The sequence below is a fragment of the Pan paniscus genome, chromosome 12, assembly GCF_029289425.2.
Source record: "Pan paniscus chromosome 12, NHGRI_mPanPan1-v2.0_pri, whole genome shotgun sequence".
Lineage (NCBI taxonomy): Eukaryota > Metazoa > Chordata > Mammalia > Primates > Hominidae > Pan > Pan paniscus.
In genome coordinates this window covers 93,237,155-93,260,508 of record NC_073261.2, presented here as the reverse complement: position 1 = coordinate 93,260,508, position 23,354 = coordinate 93,237,155, and the positions used below count along the sequence as shown (strand labels likewise).

General features: G+C 39.5%; 1 protein-coding gene across 20 annotated transcripts in view; it reads left to right on the top strand.

The window, feature by feature from the left end:
- Positions 1 to 23,354, top strand: part of LTBP1 (latent transforming growth factor beta binding protein 1) — a 452,205-nt gene that overhangs the window by 293,092 nt on the left and 135,759 nt on the right. For 6 of the 20 annotated variants that reach the window (XM_034952914.4, XM_063594992.1, XM_034952916.3 and 3 more), the window contains 6 exons: positions 4,098 to 4,220; positions 13,099 to 13,266; positions 16,586 to 16,813; positions 18,893 to 18,915; positions 22,026 to 22,125; positions 22,595 to 22,693. In XM_034952914.4, coding sequence (XP_034808805.2) covers positions 4,098 to 4,220; positions 13,099 to 13,266; positions 16,586 to 16,813; positions 18,893 to 18,915; positions 22,026 to 22,125; positions 22,595 to 22,693 — 741 coding nt within the window. The remainder of the gene's footprint in view (positions 1 to 4,097; positions 4,221 to 13,098; positions 13,267 to 16,585; positions 16,814 to 18,892; positions 18,916 to 22,025; positions 22,126 to 22,594; positions 22,694 to 23,354) is intronic. The other 14 variants (XM_034952918.4, XM_063594993.1, XM_034952919.3 and 11 more) reach the window with 3 other exon arrangements.

The following is a 23,354-nucleotide window of genomic DNA, read 5'->3' as shown; positions in this document are numbered from 1 at the left end:
TATAGAGGGAGAACAAGGAATAAATTCATGTATTTTTCAAACTAAATATTAAAATACTTTTGATTTAGTTAGAATCTGTTAAGGAAGGTTTGTTGACCCTTTAAAATATGAGACTTGGCCGGATGCAGTGGCTCACACACTTTGGGAGGCTGAGCACTTTGGGAGGCCGAGGTGGGCGGATCACTTGAGGTCAGGAGTTCAAGACCAGCCTGGCCAACATGGTGAAACCCTGTCTCTACTAAAAATAAAAAAAAATAAAAAAATTAGCCGGGCATGGTGGCATGTGCCTGTAATCCCAGCTACTCAGGAGGCTGAGGCAGGAGAATCGCTTGAACCTGGGAGGCGAAGGTTGCAGCGACCTGAGATTGTGCCGCTGTACTCCAACCTGTGTGACAGAGTAAGACTCCATCTTAAATAAATAAATAAATAAAAATATGAGACTCCTGAAACACTATATTGTTATTTGAATTTATTCCTTCAAAAATAAGCTATTTATAAAATGACAAATATTGTAATCAGGTTTTATTTGATTAAAGAAAGAAGATAGCTTTAGGCAATGAAGTCCAAATAGAATTCTGGTTTACCATTCACCCGTCACGTTCCATACAGTTGTTAAGTCTGAATAGACTTATGGTTTACCATTCACCCATCACGTTCCATACAGTTTTTAAGTATAAATAGAATTCTGCTTTACCATTCACCCATCACATTCCATACAGTTGTTAAGTCTAAATAGAATTCTGGTTTACCATTCACCTATCACGTTCCAAACAGTAGTTAAACTTTGGCCTGATGATGTCTTCACTTGGAATGTTCTTCTCTCATCCAGATACAATGCGTTTAGTTCAACCAATGCTTTGTTCTTAACGTGTTTGTGAGTCTCTGACATCCTTTACTTTAATTTAGAAAGCTTGTGACTACCTGTCTAGGAAAAATCACTTAGACAGTTGCTCCTGTTTCTTAATAATTAGAAATGTCTTATTAATTTATTAATTTCTGAAGTCCTATGTTAAAATTATGGGGATAAGTTGTTTGTTGGCTGGGAAGGGGCACAAAGAACCTTCTGAGGTGATGGAGACGTTCTTTTTTTTTTTTTTGAGACGGAGTCTTGCTCTGTCGCCCAGGCTGGAGTGCAGTGGCGCGATCTCGGCTCACTGCAAGCTCCGCCTCTCAGGTTCACGCCATTCTCCTGCCTCAGCCTCCTGAGTAGCTGGGACTGCAGGCGCCTGCCACCACGCCCGGCTAACTTTTTGTATTTTTAGTAGAGACGGGGTTTCACTGTGTTAGCCAGGATGGTCTCGATCTCCTGACCTCGTGATCTGCCCACCTCGGCCTCCCAAAGTGCTGGAATTACAGGCGTGAGCCACCCCGCCCGGCCAGAAACGTTCTTAATCACAATCTGGGTGGTGGTTACACCACAAGTGGATATGCAAAAATTCATCTAGTTGTATACTTAAGATTGATATATTCTAGTGTATATACGTTAAATATAGGAAACAGAAATCTAATCTCTAATTTGTAGTAGCTCAGGAAATATAAAAAAATAGATGAACCAAGGCAGTTGAAGGAAACAGTTTTTCTGGAAGCTGTGAGAATGTGTCACAAAGGAAGGCCCAGGCTTCCTGGGTTCTTCGGGCCAAAATTAGGGGAAGTGTTGGTGCCAGTGCCAGTGGCACAAGCTGATTAAAACAGTCATAACAGGAAGAGTCTTACACGATTCTTCATCTTTGTGGATGTTTCTGTTTCTTCCTGTCTATACCTGATAGGTTTGCTTGGTCATTTTGTTTGTTTTCTTCCGTCTGAATTCCTGTCCTCCATTCCCATGGCATCAGAGTCAAGGCAGTGAGCAGTGTGGAGAGTCAAAGAAGGGGCATTGGAAGAGGGTACTAGGCATTGGTTGTAAATCAGGTATTTATGAGTCTGGGGGGAAACCTCTACATTAACCTGGCAGCCAGCCGCAAGGCTGAGATGGTGCTGTTATAGAAACCACCTAGCAAGGGAAAATTCTGGGTCCTCAATCTTATCATGGAATGTGTAGTGGTGCAGCCAATGAACAGGAATACAGGCCATTCAGGGGAAGAGGAATGCTAATAATCATACCCTAGTGAGGATATGAGGGGAAATAGAAGAGTGGAAATTTTGTCCAGCCTTCTTGACCACAACTGGCTGGTTACCCAAACTTGAGGTTTTACTTGGGACATATAATAGGGCTTCACTTGTACCATGTAAGCTCCAACTGGACTTGGCACTCTTCCTGGTCCTTCATGGTGGTTTTCTTAAAAAGAATGAGTTATGGGGGAATATTTTCAGTTACATGCTGTACATAAAAGTGCATTACAGAACAACACACACTTCAATAAATAATGAGATGGTCAGGTGCTGTACTGTGTGCTGTACCAGGTGTCATCTAGCTGTACCAGTTTCCAGCTACGTGCAAGTTGGAACACCATAGAATTTATACAGCAAATATGCATTAACTTATCATTTGAATGTCACGGAAGGTGTCATATTTTATCACTGAAATTAACTTAAAAATTGCATGCTCTGAGTAAAATATGTACGTATAGATCACGATGCCTACTTAGAACATGAAATATTGATGTTCAAATAATATTAATATTTGCTTAAATAGTGATTGAGGGCTGTATTTTCTTTTTATGTGATGATCCTGATAGTAATGTTTTGCTACCATTGTATCCAACTTTTTGATTTTCAATTAATTACCTTTGCAAGTGACTATATAATCTTTCTTTGTAAAATCACTTCATTTATATCCCTCCTCTTTCAAATCGCTTTGATTTCCCCCTGGATCTCCATATGCAGAGTATCTTAAGTGTCTATTTGTAGCAGTGATTTCCTCTTTCACTGTATTTCTGAATCTTCTGCTGCTACTGGGTATTTCTACTTGGGTATCCCAATGTGACCTTGAACTATAAAGCTGAACTCCTCTTCTTCCTGCCTTCTTTCTTCCTCAGAACTCCTTCTGCAAAACCAACTGTGATTTTTTTTTTCCTTTTTTCTTTGATTAGGAGCCTCCCAGACATCCTTGACTCCTTTCTCTTACTTTCTCATGGTGTGTAGTCCAGTCAAGCACCATGCATTTTCAGTTGTTCTTAAAAAAAAAAAAAAAAAAAAAAAAAAGATTTGTCCATTCTTTATCTTCCTGATTGTTCTCACTGTCACCAGCCTGGCTGTTACCAACCTCATACTTGCATGACCCCTTCAAGTGATCAGACTTTTAATCTCTTCTCAACAAGCCATGTGTTGGCCAGGTGAATTTTCCTAGAGTCTGTCTTTGAGTCTTTCTTTCTCCTGCTCAGAAACCTTTAGTATAGCTCCCTGTTCTCAATGAAACTGAATCCAAATGCAGCCTGAATTGTACCAGCTCTGTTTCCAACTATTTACCTTCCTGAATTTTCTTTTCCAGCCAGTGGTTTGACTCATTATTTCCTGAGCCTCCATCCACTGGCCACGCTCTGTGCTCAAGCTCCAGGGTTTCCCACACAAGTCATTCCTTCCCTTCCTCGCCCATCCATCCAGCTCCTGCCCAGACATCAGCACTCTAAAGCCTTACCTCCTCCTCAGTGCCACAGTCTGCCCCACCTCCAGCTTCCTTCTGTGGCTTTTACTGTCTGTATAGGCAATTTCATAATTTAACTTCTAACAGTTTATGACAGTTCGTTCTTGTGATGACTTGGACTGCTTTTCACTTCTTTAGTTTTTCAAATATTCATATGTACAGTTAGACTGTCAGTGCTTCTAGAGTGAGAGTCTTTGCCTTACCTGTATGCTCCATAATGCCTAACATAAACTAACACTAAAGCAAAAGCTCTGTGAAGGCCAGAATTTTTATCAGTTTTTTTCACTAGTAAATCCTTAGCACCTGGCATGTAGTAGGTATGTAATAAATATTTGCTATATAAATTGTAAATGTTCAATAAACATTAACTGATTTAAGATTATTCACACCTGCTACATCCTTTTTTCGCTATAACTAAAAGATTACTATAGTGAAAAAGGAAGTGAATGCAATGTATAGCCAGAATCTGCTCAATGGGGCTTGACTGCTCCTTCTAAAGAATTGTGTTTTCCTGCAGATATTAATGAATGTCAGCTACAAGGTGTATGCCCTAATGGTGAGTGTTTGAATACCATGGGCAGCTATCGATGTACCTGCAAAATAGGATTTGGGCCGGATCCTACCTTTTCAAGTTGTGTTCGTAAGTAATAATCACTTTTTATTCCTGTTTTGGATTAATTGTCTTTGGGGTTTTTCCAAAAGAACGGAAATACTCAGTGGCCAACTGAATGCTTGTAAATATACAGGAAAACCTCATTAATTAAAATAACAAGCAGGGGGCCTGCCTGATGTAGTAAAATAAATTGATATCATGGAACCTTCTCTAAAATGCATTTTTATTGTGGTGATAAAAATATAATAGCTAAAACTCTGAATAGAGACTAAGCACACTGAGGAAATATGCTTTGATGAAAAGAAAAGAGAGAATTAAAATGGACATATCAAACTTTTTTGGTACCTGAGAGATGACAGTAAGTTTTTCCTTCATAAATACAGTATTTTAAGCATTCTTTAGGTTGAATTGAACTGTGTCCCAGCTTCTGCCTTTAATTATTCCAAATTCTGAGTCACTGGACTCTGATTTAATGAGGTTTCACTTCTTTCTCAATTGGAAGAGTCTGGAAAATAGTTACCAAGGCCCTGTGTTTTAGATTTTCTAATTCAGTTCTAATTTCAGATATTGTCTTGTTCTTTAAACCCACCAAAATGACCCTAAGTTATACTGTTTTGCCTTAAAAATGTTTCTGAGATTTTCCCTTGTTTCTGATAAGGGTAAAAATCCTTCATTAAACCACATGTTCTAATATTTGTTCTGAAATATAGTTTCACCAAAGAGATACTCCCTCTCCGTGTAAATTAATCCATGTAATCACTACAGATCATATGCCATTAGAGAGGAATGCATTTTAGGTGTAAAGTTTTCAAATGCAGATTTGAGATTTTTAAGAATGTCTTATTTTTAAAGTAATCATGCCCATTATTATAGGTAAGCACTGCAAGATTTTTTTTAAAGAGATGGGATCTTGCTATGTTGCCTAGGCTGGACTCAAATCCCGGACTCAAGTGATCACTGTTCAGCCTGCTGAGTAGCATGACTATAGACATGGGCCTTGTAGCACTGCAGATTTTTAAAGATTATATACAGTTTAAATGGCTGCATGGCAGAAAACTAATAGGATAATTTTAAGAGCAACTGTGTATTAGTTTCTTTCCTGCAAGTTTTTGTTTTTATCTATCTATCTGTCTATCTATCTATCGATCTATTTATTTTTGAGACAGAGTTTCACTTTTGTCACCCAGGCTGGAGTGCAATGGTGTGATCTCCACTCATTGCCACCTCTGCCTCCCAGGTTCCAATGATTCTCCTACCTCAGCCTCCCATGTAGCTGGGATTATGGGCATGTGCCACCACGCCCAGCTAATTTTTTGTATTTTTAGTAGAGACAGGGTTTTGCCATATTGGTCAGGCTGGTCTTGAACTCATGACCTCAGGTGATCCACCCGCCTCAGCCTCCCAAAGTGCTGGGATTATAGGTGTGAGCCACCATGCCCGGCCACTTTTATTTATTTTTTAATGTGGCTTTGGTATATAATGAGCTGCATCTTTCTTGTCTAGTTTGAAATTTGCCATTTGGTTGACATGTTCTTCATGAGTTTACTGCCATTCATTTTTAACGAAGCTTATCTCTCTTAACTCTTTGCCCTAAGGTGAGATATGTAGAGGTGATAAAATAAAGACAAATGTAGTAAAATAAAAATGACAGTCTCATTTATTACTTTTAGGTGAGTTTGTTGAGTCTTTTGAAATGTTATCACTAATTACTACTCTTTTCCTTTAAAAACTGTCAACTGCAGATTAGGAAGTTTTACACGTAAGTCCTCTTTTCTTTGTTCTTTTACAAACAGTTCTGATCATGAAGCAGACAGACACCTAATTATAAGGCTTTCCTAACGGGTGGTAAAATTAGACCATAAAATTACATTTGCACACAAATTACCTTTGAAACTGATGCAAGGATTTGGAAATTTCAGGCCAAAAATCACATTGTTGATGACATCCAGATAACTTAGGGGATCATTTTTGGCTGATTTGAATCACATGAATAAATATGTTAAATCATTTTATAATTTAAACGTAAAGATTGTAGAGTTTGGATATAGAGTTTGTTGTGAATGCTTTTTCCACCCTTTTATAATTTGACTTGTAGTCTGGTTACAATTCTTATATTGAAGGTTGCTGATTAGGTAAACTTGCAGAACTAGTCACAAAACGCTCTGTGAAACTTTGACCAGATCTGATGTCTAGAGTTGAGGGCAGACATCCAGGTTTTAATAAGATTGTAGAAATCTGCCAATGAGATTTTTGAAACACTTGCACATTTCCTTAGCATTTATTTTCCCTGTCATTGCCCAAATAATTCTGAACTTATTAAACAACCATCCATTCTTATTTGAAAAATAAATAATTCAATTTTATGGTTCAGCTACAACAGCTGAACTGATAAGTATTAAGAGACGTTTGTTGCTAGTTAAGTGTTCCAGTTGAGAGTTCGAAGTGAAAACCTGGGCTCTTTACCAGTGTTGAGTGAGAAGATTTATTTCTCTTTCCTCTGAATTTACCACATGTAACATCACAGAGACATGTAGAGTTCCTTTAGGATTTGCGATTTGAACCAGTCCAGTCTGATTTTCAGGTGAATTCTGTGAAGAGCTTGATGGGGGAAGTCTGAAGACAGAAGGAATTAGGGAAGAGGGTGATACTTACAGAGTAAAGGAAATAAATGAAAAGATAATGGTATTTTTGGTAGTCACAGGGAAGTAGCAGGAGGGTACTGGAGATCACACACACGCACACGCACACACACACACACAGACACACACACAGGCACTCAACACAGTGGTTGCTAAATGTTTGCTCTGGAGAGAGAGAAAACCAGCCAGGGATGAAGCCTGCAGGCAAATGGAGGACAAATGACAACATTTGCTAAGACAGCATGAATTTAGGCCATATCCAGAGCATACAAGGTGTGGCTGACTCTCTGAACTCCTGTACATGGTTATGGCCAAGGAACAACAGGAAGCACTTTCTCTTCTTGAATGCACTGAACTGAGATGAACCCCCCAGAATTCCTTGACTGCAGCCAAAGGTTGCAACAATTTCACTTTCTCTCCTTGTCGCTTGCCTTGGCTTAGCCAAGCTAAAAGGAAGAAAGTAGGCAAATGCTGGCATTTGCTGCCTCTGACCTCTATGTTTGAGGCTTAGGATGGTGTAGGAGCATTCTCCAGACCTGTTGCTACCTGATTTATGGGAAATTCAAGGACTTTTCAGAGCAAATTCAAGAAAAGTATCATCTTTGCAATCCAAGTAGGAAGACTTTCTGGCTTTCTGAACTCCTGCAGGAAGTTCAGAGCTGCAGGATGAGTGCTGCTGAGAGTGTGTCCATAGGTTCAGTAAAAAGGCCCAGATGAAAGAATTCTGAGCCTGGGCTTTTGCCTTTTCGTAGTATTCTTTACCCATCAACTTGGAGCTAGTTGACAGAAATGGAGGGTTAGAGAGAAGATGTGCTCAGGAACTTCTGCCGTAGTCCTGGAAGTCATGAGAGAAAGGGCAAATGCCTTTTAATTAAGTACATCATTCATTTGTAATTTCCTGAGCATCTTTGTGAGAAACATACCATGCTTATCTTATACATTGGGAAACTAAAGCTAGGAAAGTTTAAGTAGCTTCTCACACAGCTAGTAGCTGAGAGTTGAGATTTAAAACAGGATTTGTGCCTCCAAATTTAGGGTTCTAGATCAGGGGTTGGCAAATTATAGCCCATGGGAAAAAAATCTGTTTGTTTTTGAAAATAAAGTTTTATTGGAACACAGCCATGTCCATTCATTTACTTATTGCCTAATGCTGCTTTTGTATTACAAAGACAGAGTTGAGAAGTTACAACAGAAATCATATGGCACACAAAGCCTAAAATACTTATTATCTGATGCTTGACAGAAAAAGTTTGCTGACGCTCAAGCTAATTAACACTGTCCAATAGAACTATCTGAGATGATGGAAATATTCTCTATCTGTGCCACCTCATACAGCAGCCACTAGTCATGTATGGCCTGTGTAACTGAGGAATTGAATTTTTACTTTTATTTAAATTTTATCCAAGGAGCAACATGTGGCTAGTGCCTAACATATTGAGTGGCGTAGTTTTGTATCCTTTTTGGCAAAGCCAAATGGGTTAATTACTGCTAGCTTTCCAGCTTTTCTGTTAATATGGGCTTTCCTTCCAGACTTGATATTTTTTGCCCATGGTAACATTTTCTCCAGAGCACCCCGGCTGGGAGCCTGTGTCATCTTGGACTCTTTTGTATCTTTTGGTTTCAAAGGATGACATTTAGTCTTCATAATTTATCTTATGCCCATTCTTTTCTTTCTACCTTCTCTGTGGCCATCTCAGGTTAGGCCCCTAGCCTCCCTCACTTGGAGGTCTCATGGCACCGTGGCCCGGAGGTGAGACAGATCTGTACAAGCTGCTTGCTCCCAGATAATTACAGTAAACGAAAACCATGACAATAATAATTTTTATTGCAAACTTCGTAAATGCCAGACACTGTGCTAAGCACTTTATGTGAATTATCCCATATAATACTTACAAGATCTCTATTGGATTTCTTCTGTTATTTTTCCTAATTTAGAAATGAAGGAATTAAGGCATAGAGGGGTTAGGGATCTTTCCAACAGTCATACAGCCCATAAAGGGTAGAGCCCAGATTTGAAACTGGATCTGTCTCACTCCACAAGCTGAACCTTTAATCAGGAAATGGAAAACAGTCTGAAATGCCAGGAGGAGTAAGTCATTTATTTAAGGAGAACTGATATTTTAATCTCACCTGCCACACTATAGAATAGGTGACCTAACTGCAATGGCCTTGAATTATTGTTTCTTTTATTTTGGTTCTCCACGAATTTTTTTTTTTTTTTTTTGAGAGGGAGTCTTGATCTGCTGCCCAGGCTGGAGTGCAGTGGTGCAATCTCAGCTTACTGCAACCTCCGCCTCCTGGGTTCAAGTGATTCTCCTGCCTCAGCCTCCTGAGTAGCTGGGATTACAGGCATGCGCCACCACACCCGGCTAATTTTTGTATTTTTAGTAGAGATGGGGTTTCACCATGTTGGCCAGGCTGGTCTCGAACTCCTAACCTCACGTGATCCGCCCACCTCTGCCTCCCAAAGTGGTGGGATTACAGGCATGAGCCACCACGCCCAGCCATGAAATGGTTTTTAATGACGCATTTCCCAGAGTGCCCAGTGGTTCTTACTGCCCTAGGTAAGCTGCCTCTCAGACTCCTCAAAGCAGCGTTACCTGCTTCCTAGACCTGTATCCTAACACTCATCCCCATAGATACTAAGCTGTAAAGGGATTAAATGCTAATGTGGAATTTCATCCAAGAAATGATTAAGGATATTACAGATGTGGGTGGGAGTGATTGCAGACTAGTAAGGTTAGCTAGACTTTTAAACCCTTGCTCTTTTCTGAAATCCTCCCTACTTTTCAACTTCTTCTAAGTACCAGATTAATTAATATCTGCTTAATATTTGTCATTCACATTTTAACCCATTTATGCCTGGTGTTCCATTATTGGAATGCTGAGCTTGTGGGAGTTATTTATATCCTGCTCAAGGTCATCTCAGTAGGTCTGATTTTTCACACACACACACACACACACACACACACACTTACAACCTCCAGCATAAATGGGTTAATACATTAGAGTAGTATGTCTTTGAAAGTATAATGTGAGTTTATTATACAATCCTATAATTAAGGCCATAATTAAATATAAGTTGCTTAATATATCACTGAGGAACCCAAATAATAGTATCTTAGCTTTTTACTCTTGTTTTGTAATTGAATTGCCATCACCATGGGCGGCTGTATGGTTATGATTCGGTACTATACTTGGGTACAGAGCTATATGCTTGTTACCAGTTTGAAAATTTGTCTTATGTCTGTAGCCAAGAGCAAAAAAATTACTTTCCTGGTGGATGTGGCATTTTCAGTAGGTTTTATGCTTCTGAAGTGCTTTTCCTTTTAGATAAAGTATCAGAATCTTTTTGCCGTAATTTTAGTAACACATCCTGCACAAAATAGGATCTGACAAAGTACTGTTTCAGTGTACAAACATGTAAGAGCCTACAGGCACCCTTTATTATCACTCCTCAGTTTTATTCGATTCTACAGCTGCTTCCCCTATCCCTTAGAAATCTTTTGGTATTTCTAGTTTTCTTTAGTACAGCATAAAACCTTATGACTCAGTAGAATATATAATCACATGTACCATATTTTAAATAATAAACGTAGTACACTAATGTGTTATCCTTTACAATTAATCTTCCAGTCTGAGATTAAAGATATTCAGACAATAACAACACCAATCACATCATTCTGGGTAGCATATTGTTTCTGGGTTTACGCATCATATTGACCGGAGTGTGAAAATACTAGAGATGTTTAATAAACAGAATGCAAGTCATTTGAAATGACAAAAAGAACAACAGGCAATTTAGGTCCTAAAATAGGGGCAGTTTTAAATGGCACACCCTGTCAGGTATATGTGGCATAAATGAACAGTTTTGGCTTCAAATAGTTGTAGATTAAAGAAAATGTGAATCATGAAAGCATCAGTAAAATTTAGGTTTGGGAGAGGCTTTAAGATGGTTGACTAGAGGCATCTGGTGCTCACCCCCTCCACAAAGAAGAACCAAAGATAATCACACTTTGAACAGATCATCTAACAGAGAACACTGAGGTTCAACAGGGAAGTCACAGGAAACACCTAAGGCAGGGAAGGAGAGGGAACCAAGGGAGCCTGCTCAGCCAGGATTAGCTGGGAGCCTGGGGAGGCTCCCCAGTGTGAGGAAAGGGTAAATGAGAGACCTCCAGTGATCCACATTCCCATGTGAATTCCTGCAGTCCTAGCCACAGGAGAGCCCTTCGGCCCTCACAGACTCTGAGACTAACATAGGGAGCTGCCTAGAGACCTCGCGATGGAATTGCTGCCGAGAGGGAGCTCATGCATGCTGGGTCCCACACACACCTTCTGAGTCTTAAGCAGGTACCACCACCATTGGCACCTGAGCACTCCTCTCAGAGGCCTCAGGTCAGGCCCACCCAACGTACCACTACCATCACAGCTGGCACTCACCTGTATATACCACCTGTGGGCCTGGGGACTGGCCTTCCCAGCTGCTAACACCAGCATGGACTGCGCGAGAAGCAGAGGGTTGTCTCACCAATGCTGCTGCCATCACCTATGCTACACCCACTGCCCAGGGACCTGAGAACCTGCCTGGCTAACTGCTATCACTGCTGGCACCTAAGCAAGCCACGTAGAGACCCAAGAATTGGCCCACTTGGACCCACTAACACCAATGCCAGTGTACGCTGCCCTTGGGCCCAAAGACAAACACACTTGGCCTACCTCTGCTACTACTGGGGCTGAGGACTGGCCCACCTGGTAGCCTCATCCTCGGCAAAATTTTGCACAGAATCTACTAACAACTGCATCCTAAGGCACTGAAGAATCAGAGACACCACTGATGCTATTTACAACTGAAGAAATCTTATGGAGACTATACTACTGCATGTGGCCAGAATCAAAGCCAAAGTGCCCCACCCAAACAGCACCACAGATAACATCTTCAGGAAGTCCTCCCCTAAAAGAGATGCTAGAGGAGGCTGGGCGCGGTGGCTCACGCCTGTAATCCCAGCACTTTGGGAGGCCGAGGCGTGCGGATCACGAGGTCAGGAGATCGAGAACATCCTGGCTAACACGGTGAAACCCTGTCTCTACTAAAAATACAAAGAACAAAATTAGCCGGGTGTGGTAGCAGGTGCCTGTAGTCCCAGCTACTCAGGAGGCTGAGGCGGGAGAATGGCGTGAACCCGGGAGGTGGAGCTTGCAGCGAGCTGAGATCGTGCCACTGCACTCCGGCCTCGGCAACAGAGTGAGACTCGGTCTCAAAAAAAAAAAAAAAAAGATGCTAGAGGAATTGGGTAAGGGAAAGGCAAGTCAGAAAACCTCATTTGTATGGTGATATGATAGAGAAGAGCTTTGGTTGGGTTTGGGGAATGGGCGGCGGGGGGACACCAAACTTATTCAGCACCTTTGACCTGACCTGGACCTGGTTCTGTAGAATACACTCCATCCATATTTGCATTAGAACATGAACTTCTTGAAGGCAGGGCTGTGTTTTGCTGATTTTCATATTTGCCATGTGTGCCTAGCAGAGTATTTAGCTGTTAGGTTGATGAACTCTTATCTACTAAACGTATAGCAGAAGATGAGGATTAAAGTTTAGGTATTGGATGGCTATAGCCTTGTATACTTTTGCAGTGTTTTCCGAGGAGCTGAGCACATCATCTCTTCCTTCTCTGGTGTACTGTCTGGCTAGAACAGGGGCCTTGTGTGGCACTCGAAATCAGAAACCACTTTCTGCCTCCCATTCATGTTCACTGGCGTAGGGTGAGACCTGATGGGCCCTGCAAGCTCTTACTTCCCTGGGATGAGAAGAGCAGAGGCTGGCTTGCAGCATCAGCCATGTTCCTCATTCTCCAAAGTGCCTGATTATTCACTAAATGCTGCCCTAGAGTTATCTCTACTGTGGTTAAATATAGAAAACTAGGTAGTGATTTTGGCAGTAGGTGACTAGGTTTATTTGGAAAGGTGGGTTTTTATTGAAATGTTTCTTTTCATTATGCACACATACCTAATTGCATGCTTGCTAAAATGGAAGAAGAGACCAGAGAGGGACAGGGACAATCACTGTCACGACTTTTGGTGCCCTGACTCTAAAACTCATATGGTAAACTGATTTTTCTTCAAGAAAGGTGATGCTCTAAATCTAGACAGATTTATCCTGAAGTATGGTTTTTAATTCATACCTTAGGGTTCATTTTACTATCATTTGGAAAGCCAGTGTAGTTTTGGTTTCTCATGTAATGTCGGGCTTTATCTCTCTGCTTCAGCTGATCCCCCTGTGATCTCGGAAGAGAAAGGGCCCTGTTACCGACTTGTCAGTTCTGGAAGACAGTGTATGCACCCGCTGTCTGTTCACCTCACCAAGCAGCTCTGCTGTTGTAGTGTGGGCAAGGCCTGGGGCCCACACTGTGAGAAATGTCCCCTTCCAGGCACAGGTAAGACATGCCCAGCTGTATGCGCACATAGATTCCCAGCCACATGAGTACACGGGACAACTTTGGCACCTTGGGTCATTTGTGGTTTCTGACTTTAATTTTTAATAATACATTGTAAATATTTAATCACCTTTGTAGAAACTGTACACATACAATGTTGAATCAATGGGAAAAAATTATGTGCAAAGAGATTTTCCCATTTCTGTGTGATATCAGACTTCCTTTTGAATATTAAGAAAAGCCATTATATTTTATCTTCAATTTCCAGGACTCTGAGTCTGATATTTAAGTGTAGAGAGACCAGAAGGCTCTGCTGGGCCATGTGCTTTCCTAATGATTGGCTGCTCATCAATTCACAGTAACTAGACTTTGTGCAAGTTGACTCATTTACTCATTTATTGAGTATCGTGCTTAATTTCTTTAATTGGAAATGGAGGAAATTATATTCATGATTGAATTTACGCTATGAAGATTAATAACTTAAGGACAGAACTTGCCAAAACTCCTGAAAACTTCTGTGGGAGTTGAGTATTAAGAAGTAGATTATTCTTTATCCTTCAATTTGGTACATAATTGCCTTATGCCCTGAGAAGGCAAATTTATCTCTTTAAATACGTTCTACCAATGAACCACCAACTTCTCAAGCAGGATCAAGTAGAGTTAAGTGGAAGAGAAAGAAATGTAACCTGAAAGCATTAGACCTGATATTAACAAGGAATGGCTTCAATGTCACTTACTTGGGGTGGACATTAAATAGTCTACTCAATTGCATGTTTGATAAGATGCTTTCTACCTAGGAAAGTGTCTTAACTCTCACAGGGCCATGTAGTGTCTTAAAGCTGTAACTTACACCATAGCAGACAAGATTTAAATATAAGTATCATGACTCACCTTTGTTCATGGTTAGAACCAGAAAGAACTGTGTTAAGGCAAAGGATAATACAACATTGATGGTATGTTGGTAGACTAGATAATTTTAGGCCTCCAAAAGATCCTAGTACCCTCTTGTGCTCTTGCTCTTGTGCCATCTGATGCACTTTTTTTTTTTTTTTTTTTGAGATGGAGTCTCGCTTTGTTGCCCAGGCTGGAGTGCAGTTGTGTGATCTTGGCTCACTGCAAGCTCCGCCTCCCAGGTTCACACCATTCTCCTGCCTCAGCCTCCCAAGTACCTGGGACTACAGGCACCCACCACCACGCCTGGCTAATTTTCTTTTTGTATTTTTAGTAGAGACGGAGTTTGACTGTGTTACTTGATCTCCTGACCTTGTGGTCTGCCGGCCTCAGCCTCCCAAAGTGCTGGGATTACAGGGATGGATCCACTCATTATTAAAAATTAATAATCAAGTAATCTTTATAATTTATAGACACGTTTCTCTTGAAGTTCAGTTTTTAAAGCTTTCAGTTTGTGAATTTATTATGCATATTATTTTGTGTCCGTATAATGTGTTTTTAATTTTTTTAAATTTTTTAAATGTTTAACTTTTAAGTTCAGGGGTACAAGTGGAAGCTCAATTTTGATAGCTTTATAATCCTTACATGAAGCATAAATTGAGATGGTGACTGGAACTCAGGGATACTCCTCTCTAGTACTATCAATAAATTTGAAAATAATATTCAAGATAAAATTTTTGCACTTAAGTTTTGGTTATATGGTGATTTTCACTAAAAATATTTAGTTCGTTAATTCTTTAAACTTGGTTTTTAAAGTCATGTTTTCTTCTGGAAACATGTTTCCAAGTAAAAATTGTTTTTCCTAGTTAAACATAAGAATGAGGTTCTACCATTTAGTGTGTGATCCTTAGAAAAACAGTATTTTAGCATACTATAAGCAGTATTTTTAGAGTTTCCTTTTTCTTGAGAACTAATTTTAGGTCCCAGACATTCAATAGAAGATCTCTTGTTCAGTGAAAGTGAGAAATGACTTATTTTATATTCAATTTTAAAAGTAGAAATAAAAAAGTTAACCATAAGCTCCTTGGTGTCTACATTTGGTAATTTGCCTCCAACACCAACACCAAAGGGATTAGGTGGATTTTTCCTCTGAAGGCCACACACTGCCTTACCCCTCTTCTCCCCCTTGCCTTTCCCCTTCACTATTCATGGGGATTATGCCGTGGAGGTTAGCAAATCACATGTGCTGAGTCTACTTTTTTTTTTTTTTTTTTTTTAAAGAATACAAAACCACTTTTTTTCTGGCAATGATAGTGATTCCAGGGCACAGAATATCTCCTTGGCCTCTGGGTAATTAAATGAGCTGGTCACGGCCAGGCTTTTGCCCAGTTGTTGTTCCTTTACTTGAAAATAGCTGCATCTTGATTTGGCATTTCCCTTCTTTCTTGATTTCTACCTGTCATCTCCAGCATGTCTCACTCTCTAGACTCCTCCTCACTATCCCGAGATTCTCCCCTTCAGAAACACTTCCCCTTTTCCGTCCTCCGTAATCTACATCCTCTTAACCAGCTGATACATGGCATTTTGGTGGAGCCCTTTGTGTTCTTCAACTGGAAGCAAACTGTGAGGATTTCAGCATCTCATTTCCCTGAATAGTGATTTTTTTTTAACCTTATGGCTCTTCATCTAACTTAGACAAATGTCACTGAGTTCTTTGTTAATAACTAAGGAAATTACGTCAAAGCGGGAAAAAAAGCCTGATTTTTGCTGATAACACATATACATGCAACATGAGATATATAATACATATAGTGTCTTCTATATATAAAATATCTCCTAATATATAACCTAATATGATATATAGTATTTTCTAATTGGTTGCTGATATATATGGGATGGAGGGCTAACTATATATATATATATAGTTACCCTCTGTATCCATGGTTATGCATCAGTGGATTCAACCCAATTGGTTGGTTGAATCTGTGGATGCAGAACTGGATATGGAGGGCTGATCATACTATGCAATTTTATGTAAGGGTCTTGAGCATTGCAGATTTTGGTATCCGCAGGGGATATCCTAGAACTAATCCCTCATGGATACTGAGGGATGACTATGTAAATAATATGATATATAAAATATATGCTAAGTATATGCTATATATAATATGTATATTCTGATTTGGTAGGATAAGGAATTAACAGATGGAAAAATGTTTAGTAAAAAAAAAGTTGGATTTTTTTCTTTAAATATGCAAGTTTATCAGAAATTCGAGCAATTTGCTTACATTTTGCACCTGTTTTTGAAGTTTTAAAATGTAACTATATTAGTGATGATTTATTAAGAGCTATTCATCATGATATTTTCCTCTGTATAAGTTTGCACTGTTAGATTTTTAAAAGGAATATTTTCCCATCCCAAATCTAGCTGCTTTTAAGGAAATCTGTCCTGGTGGAATGGGTTATACGGTTTCTGGCGTTCATAGACGCAGGCCAATCCATCACCATGTAGGTAAAGGACCTGTATTTGTCAAGCCAAAGAACACTCAACCTGTTGCTAAAAGTACTCATCCTCCACCTCTCCCAGCCAAGGAAGAGCCAGTGGAGGCCCTGACCTTCTCCCGGGAACACGGGCCAGGAGTGGCGGAGCCAGAAGGTGAGAGCGGTAATGGATCATGAACTCTAGACATCTATCTGTGTGTCTTTGCTTTGATTTCCCTGTTTATAACCCTCTCGAACAGAGTTTCTCCGCCTAAGCACTATTGGCATTTTAGAGTGGAGAATTATTTGATTGAGGGCTGCCCTGTGTATTGTAAAATGTTTAGCCACTGCTATAGAATAATATGTACCTAGTAGATAACAATATTCCATGCTAATTTTAGAATGCTGTCCTGATGTTTGGGGGCTGCTTTATCTTGGCGTTTATATCTGGAGAGTGATTTAGATCCTTCAGGGAATAGCCCTAATTTCATTTCTTGTCTAGAAGGCCATTTAACAACTATTTATTTCTGAAGTGGAATCCACAGACTTTCAAAAATTAAAGCATTAAGGTCTAATGGGCAGTCAAGGATAATGGAGGATGAAATGAAGGAAGCTAAGAGATTGTCAGTTGAAGAGATCTGGTGATCACCTAGTGTGGTTCTTCCATTTACCCTCTGAGAAACCTGAGACCTAGAGAGGGGACATGACTTGCCAGATGTCATATAGAGAACATGTAATGGGACCTGTGACCACGGAGCACCTTTTCCCAAGGAAATAGTTTAATGCTTATACTTGAGAGGGAGTCTAGAGACAATGGACTATGACTCTCTCTCTGGCATTCAGGACATGGGGTCATCCCTATCTCTTGATATAAACCCAGCAATATCTGATACTTCACATATCTTGCTTACAAAAATGTTCACCTCAGAAGGAACAAACCTTTTGGATTTGTATGGAATAGACGTATTTTCTCTAATAAAGCTCCTGTTGGCTTTTCACAGTTGATTCTTAGGTCAGAATTCAGGGGGCCATTTTTGGGTGCTGTTGAGGAGATAGAGTGCCCAGGCTAGTGTTGTGTTGGGAGTTTGCCATAGCCGCCTTCTTGGTGAGGCAGGCTTTTTTTCTGAGCTCTGAATGTTTGTGTGTTCTGGCCTATTTGATTCTATGCTTTCACTCACTGCATTTCTTCCTTGGTGAGGCAGAACAGGCAAAACCTCAGCTGGAATCAACAGTATTAATCAGTTTGCCCCTGGACACTTAGTATCATGACCAGATGTTTGCAACTGTTCATTGTTTGCACAGGCAGGAGGAAATGGGCCGTAGTTCCAGATTTTGCCTCAAGACCTTCTTCGTGGTAGGTTAGGCAGAATAGAAGGTTATTGACTTTCTCCAACCCCAAGAATATTGCAGCAATGATTTTACTTTGTCTGGTACCCTGATTGCTTTCAGGATTTAATGCTCCTGCCCAACCTGTAAACTAATGTTTTTACAGGAGACATTGATTGACTTATGAGAAAAATCCTGGTGAATGTTGATCCAGGGCTTTAGAACTAATATGAAGGACTGATTAATGAAAAGCAAGTCTTTCAAATAAAATACAAAGGCATCACCAACACCCTCACAATAACGTTTATGATTGTGTAATGTATAATTTGTTCAGTATATTGATGCTAATCTCTAATTGGCTCTTCCTGGCTTGTGAGATTCTTTTTCGTAATTTAGTTAGCATATCTTTTTGAAAATATTCACGGGGCTTCATTAAAGATTGGAATACATCAAGAATGCAGCACATGCTGTCATGTCTCTTACTGAAATAAGTGACATTCTTTTTTAACACTTGACACCAGAAAGCATTTCAAACATTATATACCATAAGGATAAACCTTTAACCAATTAATGAAAATGTTTGTTTTCTAACATATGGAAAGTTCCACATAACTGAGATAAGGCATAAAATGTTGTACCAGAAAGTATTGCCTTCTTCTTTTAATTTTAATTTTGAAAGAGTTTGAAAGACTTGTTCACATCTTCTCCATGTGCTCCAGTAGTTGAGGAGTAACAGCACTGAGAGTTCTCTGTTAGTCATGTGTAAAATTCCCTGAAATGGCAGATGATCCTAATTCTGCATTTGCTTTAGTCTGATTCTTAATCCTTTTGCAGAGATAATGGACTTCTATTGTTTTTTAAGAATTGAAATATAATAGACTGAATTGTCTTAAATCGTACTAATACCCTTTTTCTTTTCTGGTTTTAGTGGCAACTGCACCCCCTGAAAAGGTAATTTATTCATTGCTTGCAAGTCTTTTTTTTTTCAACCCTCAAAGTGATTTTCTATTAGAATATGTATGGATTTTTTAGACTTAAATATAGTAACATCTCTATTATGCATCATTTGGTTTGAGTTAATATAGCATTCAGTTATTCAAAAAAAATTTATTGAGCCATTGTTATAGATCGGGACTCTTCTCAGTGTTAGGAAAACAATAGAGAACAAGTAGGACAAAAATCTCTAGTTTCATGAAGCTTCAATTCTCGTGAGAAGAAAATGGGAAACTAATGGGAATCAAGGGCATAAATAGAATTCAATGTCACCTGATGGCCTGGACCATCTGTGAAAGAAAGGCTGTGACATGCTTAGATAATCTTGTATTCTTAGAGCACATATATAGTTAGTGAAGTACTTCTTAATTCAACTAAAATTTAACATACATGTTTGAATTGAGTTTGAGTAAGAACAGAACTTACACTTAAAAGTTACAATCAAATACCAGAATGTTGCTTTTTGAAAAGTCAGTCTATTAGCTTTTGGGCATAGACGGGGGCTATGAATTGTGAGACATTTTAGTAGGAAATGTAAACATTTACTGGATCTAAGTCCTATTTATGTAATATTGTTCCTTCTCTGAATCCAGCTTTCTTTCTTTAATAAAAACATCCATTTTCATTAAATGAATGAACTTTATGTCAGAGAACTACTATGATATATTGCTAGACTAAATTATCGTTGCATTTTGAAATGGGATCTCAATGCATGTAACAGGCTTTAATTTTCTTTTTATCTCCTTCTGCATAATAATTACATGAAAATTAGGTAATTATTAAATATACATTTATGTACCATTCTTTAAGCTGACAAGAATGCATTATTAGAATTTAGATGAGGCAATACATACATGAATTATTTTAAATAGTATTCTAAATCTTTATCTTATAATTATGGGATAGAGTAACATATATGTCATAACATAAGTGCTGAAATAAGAAAAAGAGACTTACAATTTTGGAGTGATAGCACTCGTCCAGAAAGAGATTATAGTATTTTGAGACCAAAAAAAGTATAACAGATATGCATACTTTGTGTGTACTTTTGAAGCTCTTAGCATCTCTGAAGATCAGTCACAGCGAGTAGTTTGCAATTTTGTTGATTTTGAATTTAGTCCTGGTTGATGTATGGAAGTAATTATTTAGCTTGTAGGTGGGCCAGCCAGCAGCCTGGCGGCCTCATCACGACTCAGTTCTTCTGTCTTTATGATTGAATTTAATAACTCTCATTAAAAATCTAAAAGAAACCCCCAAAATTTTCTTGTATACTTTTACTGCATTTTATTTGGGGAGGAGATAGTACGAAAAATGCAATCATAGCCTTTGTTGTCTTGGGACTTAAAAAAGTCTCATGATGTTCTGTGATTGATGAAGAAAAGAGAGGATACCCAGAGATGTGCAAAGGTGTGGTAGAGGGGACAGCAAGGGTCATGAAAGACTTGGTCAGAAACCGAATTAGGGACTGCTTTGGAAGGCTTAGAGTACCAAACTGCCATTGTAATCAGTGGGGAAATACCCTGCTTCTCGACTGGACCCTATTTGTTAAACGTAGAAGTGGTGTAGATTAGGAAGTCTGCTGCCTCACGGTGATGGGGGAAATTCTGTAAACTGCAGTAGTGGATTAACACCTGATCCTGGTCTGTTCCTTGTTGGCATTGGCCATGGCTGCAGGGAATGGGGTGCAATTGAGACTGGTTGAGGTCATCTCTAGTAAGTAATAGAAAGCTAGTTTTAAGAAGACAGAGGAAATGTGGGAAAAACTATTAAGTGCTCAGTATTTGTAGGAGCTGAATTTTGGTAGGTCTACTCAAGTTAAGAAGAAAGAGGAAGCCAGTTAGATTATTACAATAAACTGAAAATGAGAGTGAGTCCGGCCTAGGGTGGTGGGATCTATGGATATGAAAAAGGGTGAACAACTGTAAGAAAAAAGTGTCAATGGACGGGGCTTGCAATGAAAAATGAAAGAGGGAGGACTAAAAGGTGACTTTAAACCTGGATGGGACAGATTAATGACTGTGGCACTGGCAGAAATGAAGTTGGAATGAGAGCCTGGATGGTTTTGGAAGGGTAGGCTGGAGGTATCTGTGGGATATCTAAATGGACTTACCCTGTAAGCATTTGTGCTTGCAAAGTTGGATTTATGATGAGATATCCAGGCAGACTATCTTAGAAAAAGCAGAAAAGAGGTGATACTTGAAGCCAGGAGAAGAGGATAAGAGGTTAACAGAGGCCAGAGGAGTAAGCTTTCTGGAAGAGGACAGAACCAAGTAACTCGATGAGTACTTGAATGTAGTGATATGAGCTCCCTGGTCCCATCTGGTGTGAGTGAAGTCACAGATCCTTAACTAGGCTAATTGTTCAGTCTGCCTGAGCCCTGCACAGTTGTAAATGGAAGCTGAGCCATGGATGATGGACTGCTTCTTTGCTTGAGGTCCAGGGGACAAGCATGGGCACCAAAATGTGTGATGAAGCCCCAAATCCTTCTCCAAGCCAGCACATTTCTGTTGCTCTGCCTGGCTACCACTGTTCAGAGAGCTGGAGTTGTAAAGTTATCAGACGTGAGGTTAAAGAAGGCCATAGTAACTGACTGGTTTAAAATATTTTAACTTACCATGTGTTCTTTGTTATGGCACATCTGCTATATCCATTATTTAATCTGCAAACTGTGGCTGGTCATCTTAGTGGGGCAGAGCCACATGTGAATGAGGCAATAGTCCTCGTTGGGGGTTAGTTTTGCCCTGTTGCAGACCAAATATGGACCCCTGGGCCAAAACATTTACTTACAAGATCAGACTTTGGGCCTCAGGGAAATGGCTGAAGATATGTGCGTGGATTAGCACCACTGGGAAAAACTTAGGGCTTCCCATAGTAGCACCACATCAAAGGTTCTTTTTTTTTTTTTTTTGTAATTTCACACAATTATACATGTAAGGTCCTATGATATTTCTTTGCCTTTCTAAGAATATAATTAATTACGTAAAAATAGTAATATGTGGGAAACTAAAAATAATTTCCACTTTCAATTCTTTTTTTTTCTTATTCTCTTTTAAAATACAACCATCCAGGAAATACCTTCATTGGATCAAGAGAAAACCAAACTTGAGCCTGGTCAACCCCAGCTGTCTCCAGGCATTTCCACTATTCATCTGCGTCCACAGTTTCCAGGTAGCCTGTGTTGATCTGTGCTGTTTGTCAGAGTATTCTGAATAAAAATGTAAGGCGGGAAATTTTTGTCTTTGACTTTGTGTAGTAAATTACTAGACTTCGTAACTGAAGTTCAGTGTTAAGTATAGTAATATACTTATATAATGTTAGCATAATTACAGCATTGTAAGGATTGTAGTGGGAAAGATAGGTTTTTTTTTACTGTTTTCTGTGATCAGGAGTAGTATACACTATTCAGACATTATTGAAGGTTATCATTTGATGAACGATCATTTTTCTTGGCTTCCGCATCACTCTCAGATATTCTTGCTAAAGGTTGAACCCAGAGCCTTGGGACATAGAACAGTTCTTTATATCTGACAAATGCTGTGATATATTGCTAGACTAAATTATGCTTGCATTTTGAAATGGGATCTCAATGCACATAACAAGCTTTAATTTTCTTTTTATCCTCTACTTCCTCATATAGTAGTGATTGAAAAAACATCACCTCCTGTGCCTGTTGAAGTAGCTCCTGAAGCTTCTACGTCTAGTGCCAGCCAAGTGATTGCTCCTACTCAAGTGACAGGTTGGTGCAGTATTTTTACATTACATATCACATGGAGGAGACGTGGGGCTGAGCTTCATTTTAAATGTAGTATCCATTATATAAGCTTGCTCATGGCAGGGTTAGCCATACTAGCAAATATTTGGAAATCATCTAAATACAGTTAAAAAGGAGGAGTATGTGGAAATAAATTATAGTATATATGAAACAGAATATCACATAGTATTAAAATAATGTTTGAAAAGAGTAGTTAATATCATGAGGAAATATGGCATAATCTTTGTTAATAAATACAGAATACAGGCTGGGTGCGGTGGCTCATGCCTATAATCCCAGCACTTTGGGAGGCCAAGGCAGGCAGATCACAAGGTCAAGAGATCGAGACCATCCTGGCCAACATGGCGAAACCCCGTCTCTACTAAAAATACAAAAAATTAGCCAGGTGTGGTGGTGCGCACCTGTAGTCTCAGCTACTTGGGAGGCTGAGGCAGGGGAATCGCTTGAACCCAGGAGGCGGAGATCGCAGTGAGCCAAGATCACACCACTGCACTCCAGCCTGGTGACAGAGCGAGACTCTGTCTAAAAAAAGAAAAAAAAAAAAAAGGACTGGGTGCGGTGGTTCATGCCTGTAATCCCAGCACTTTAGGAGGTCGAGGTGGGCAGATCACTAGGTCAGGAGATT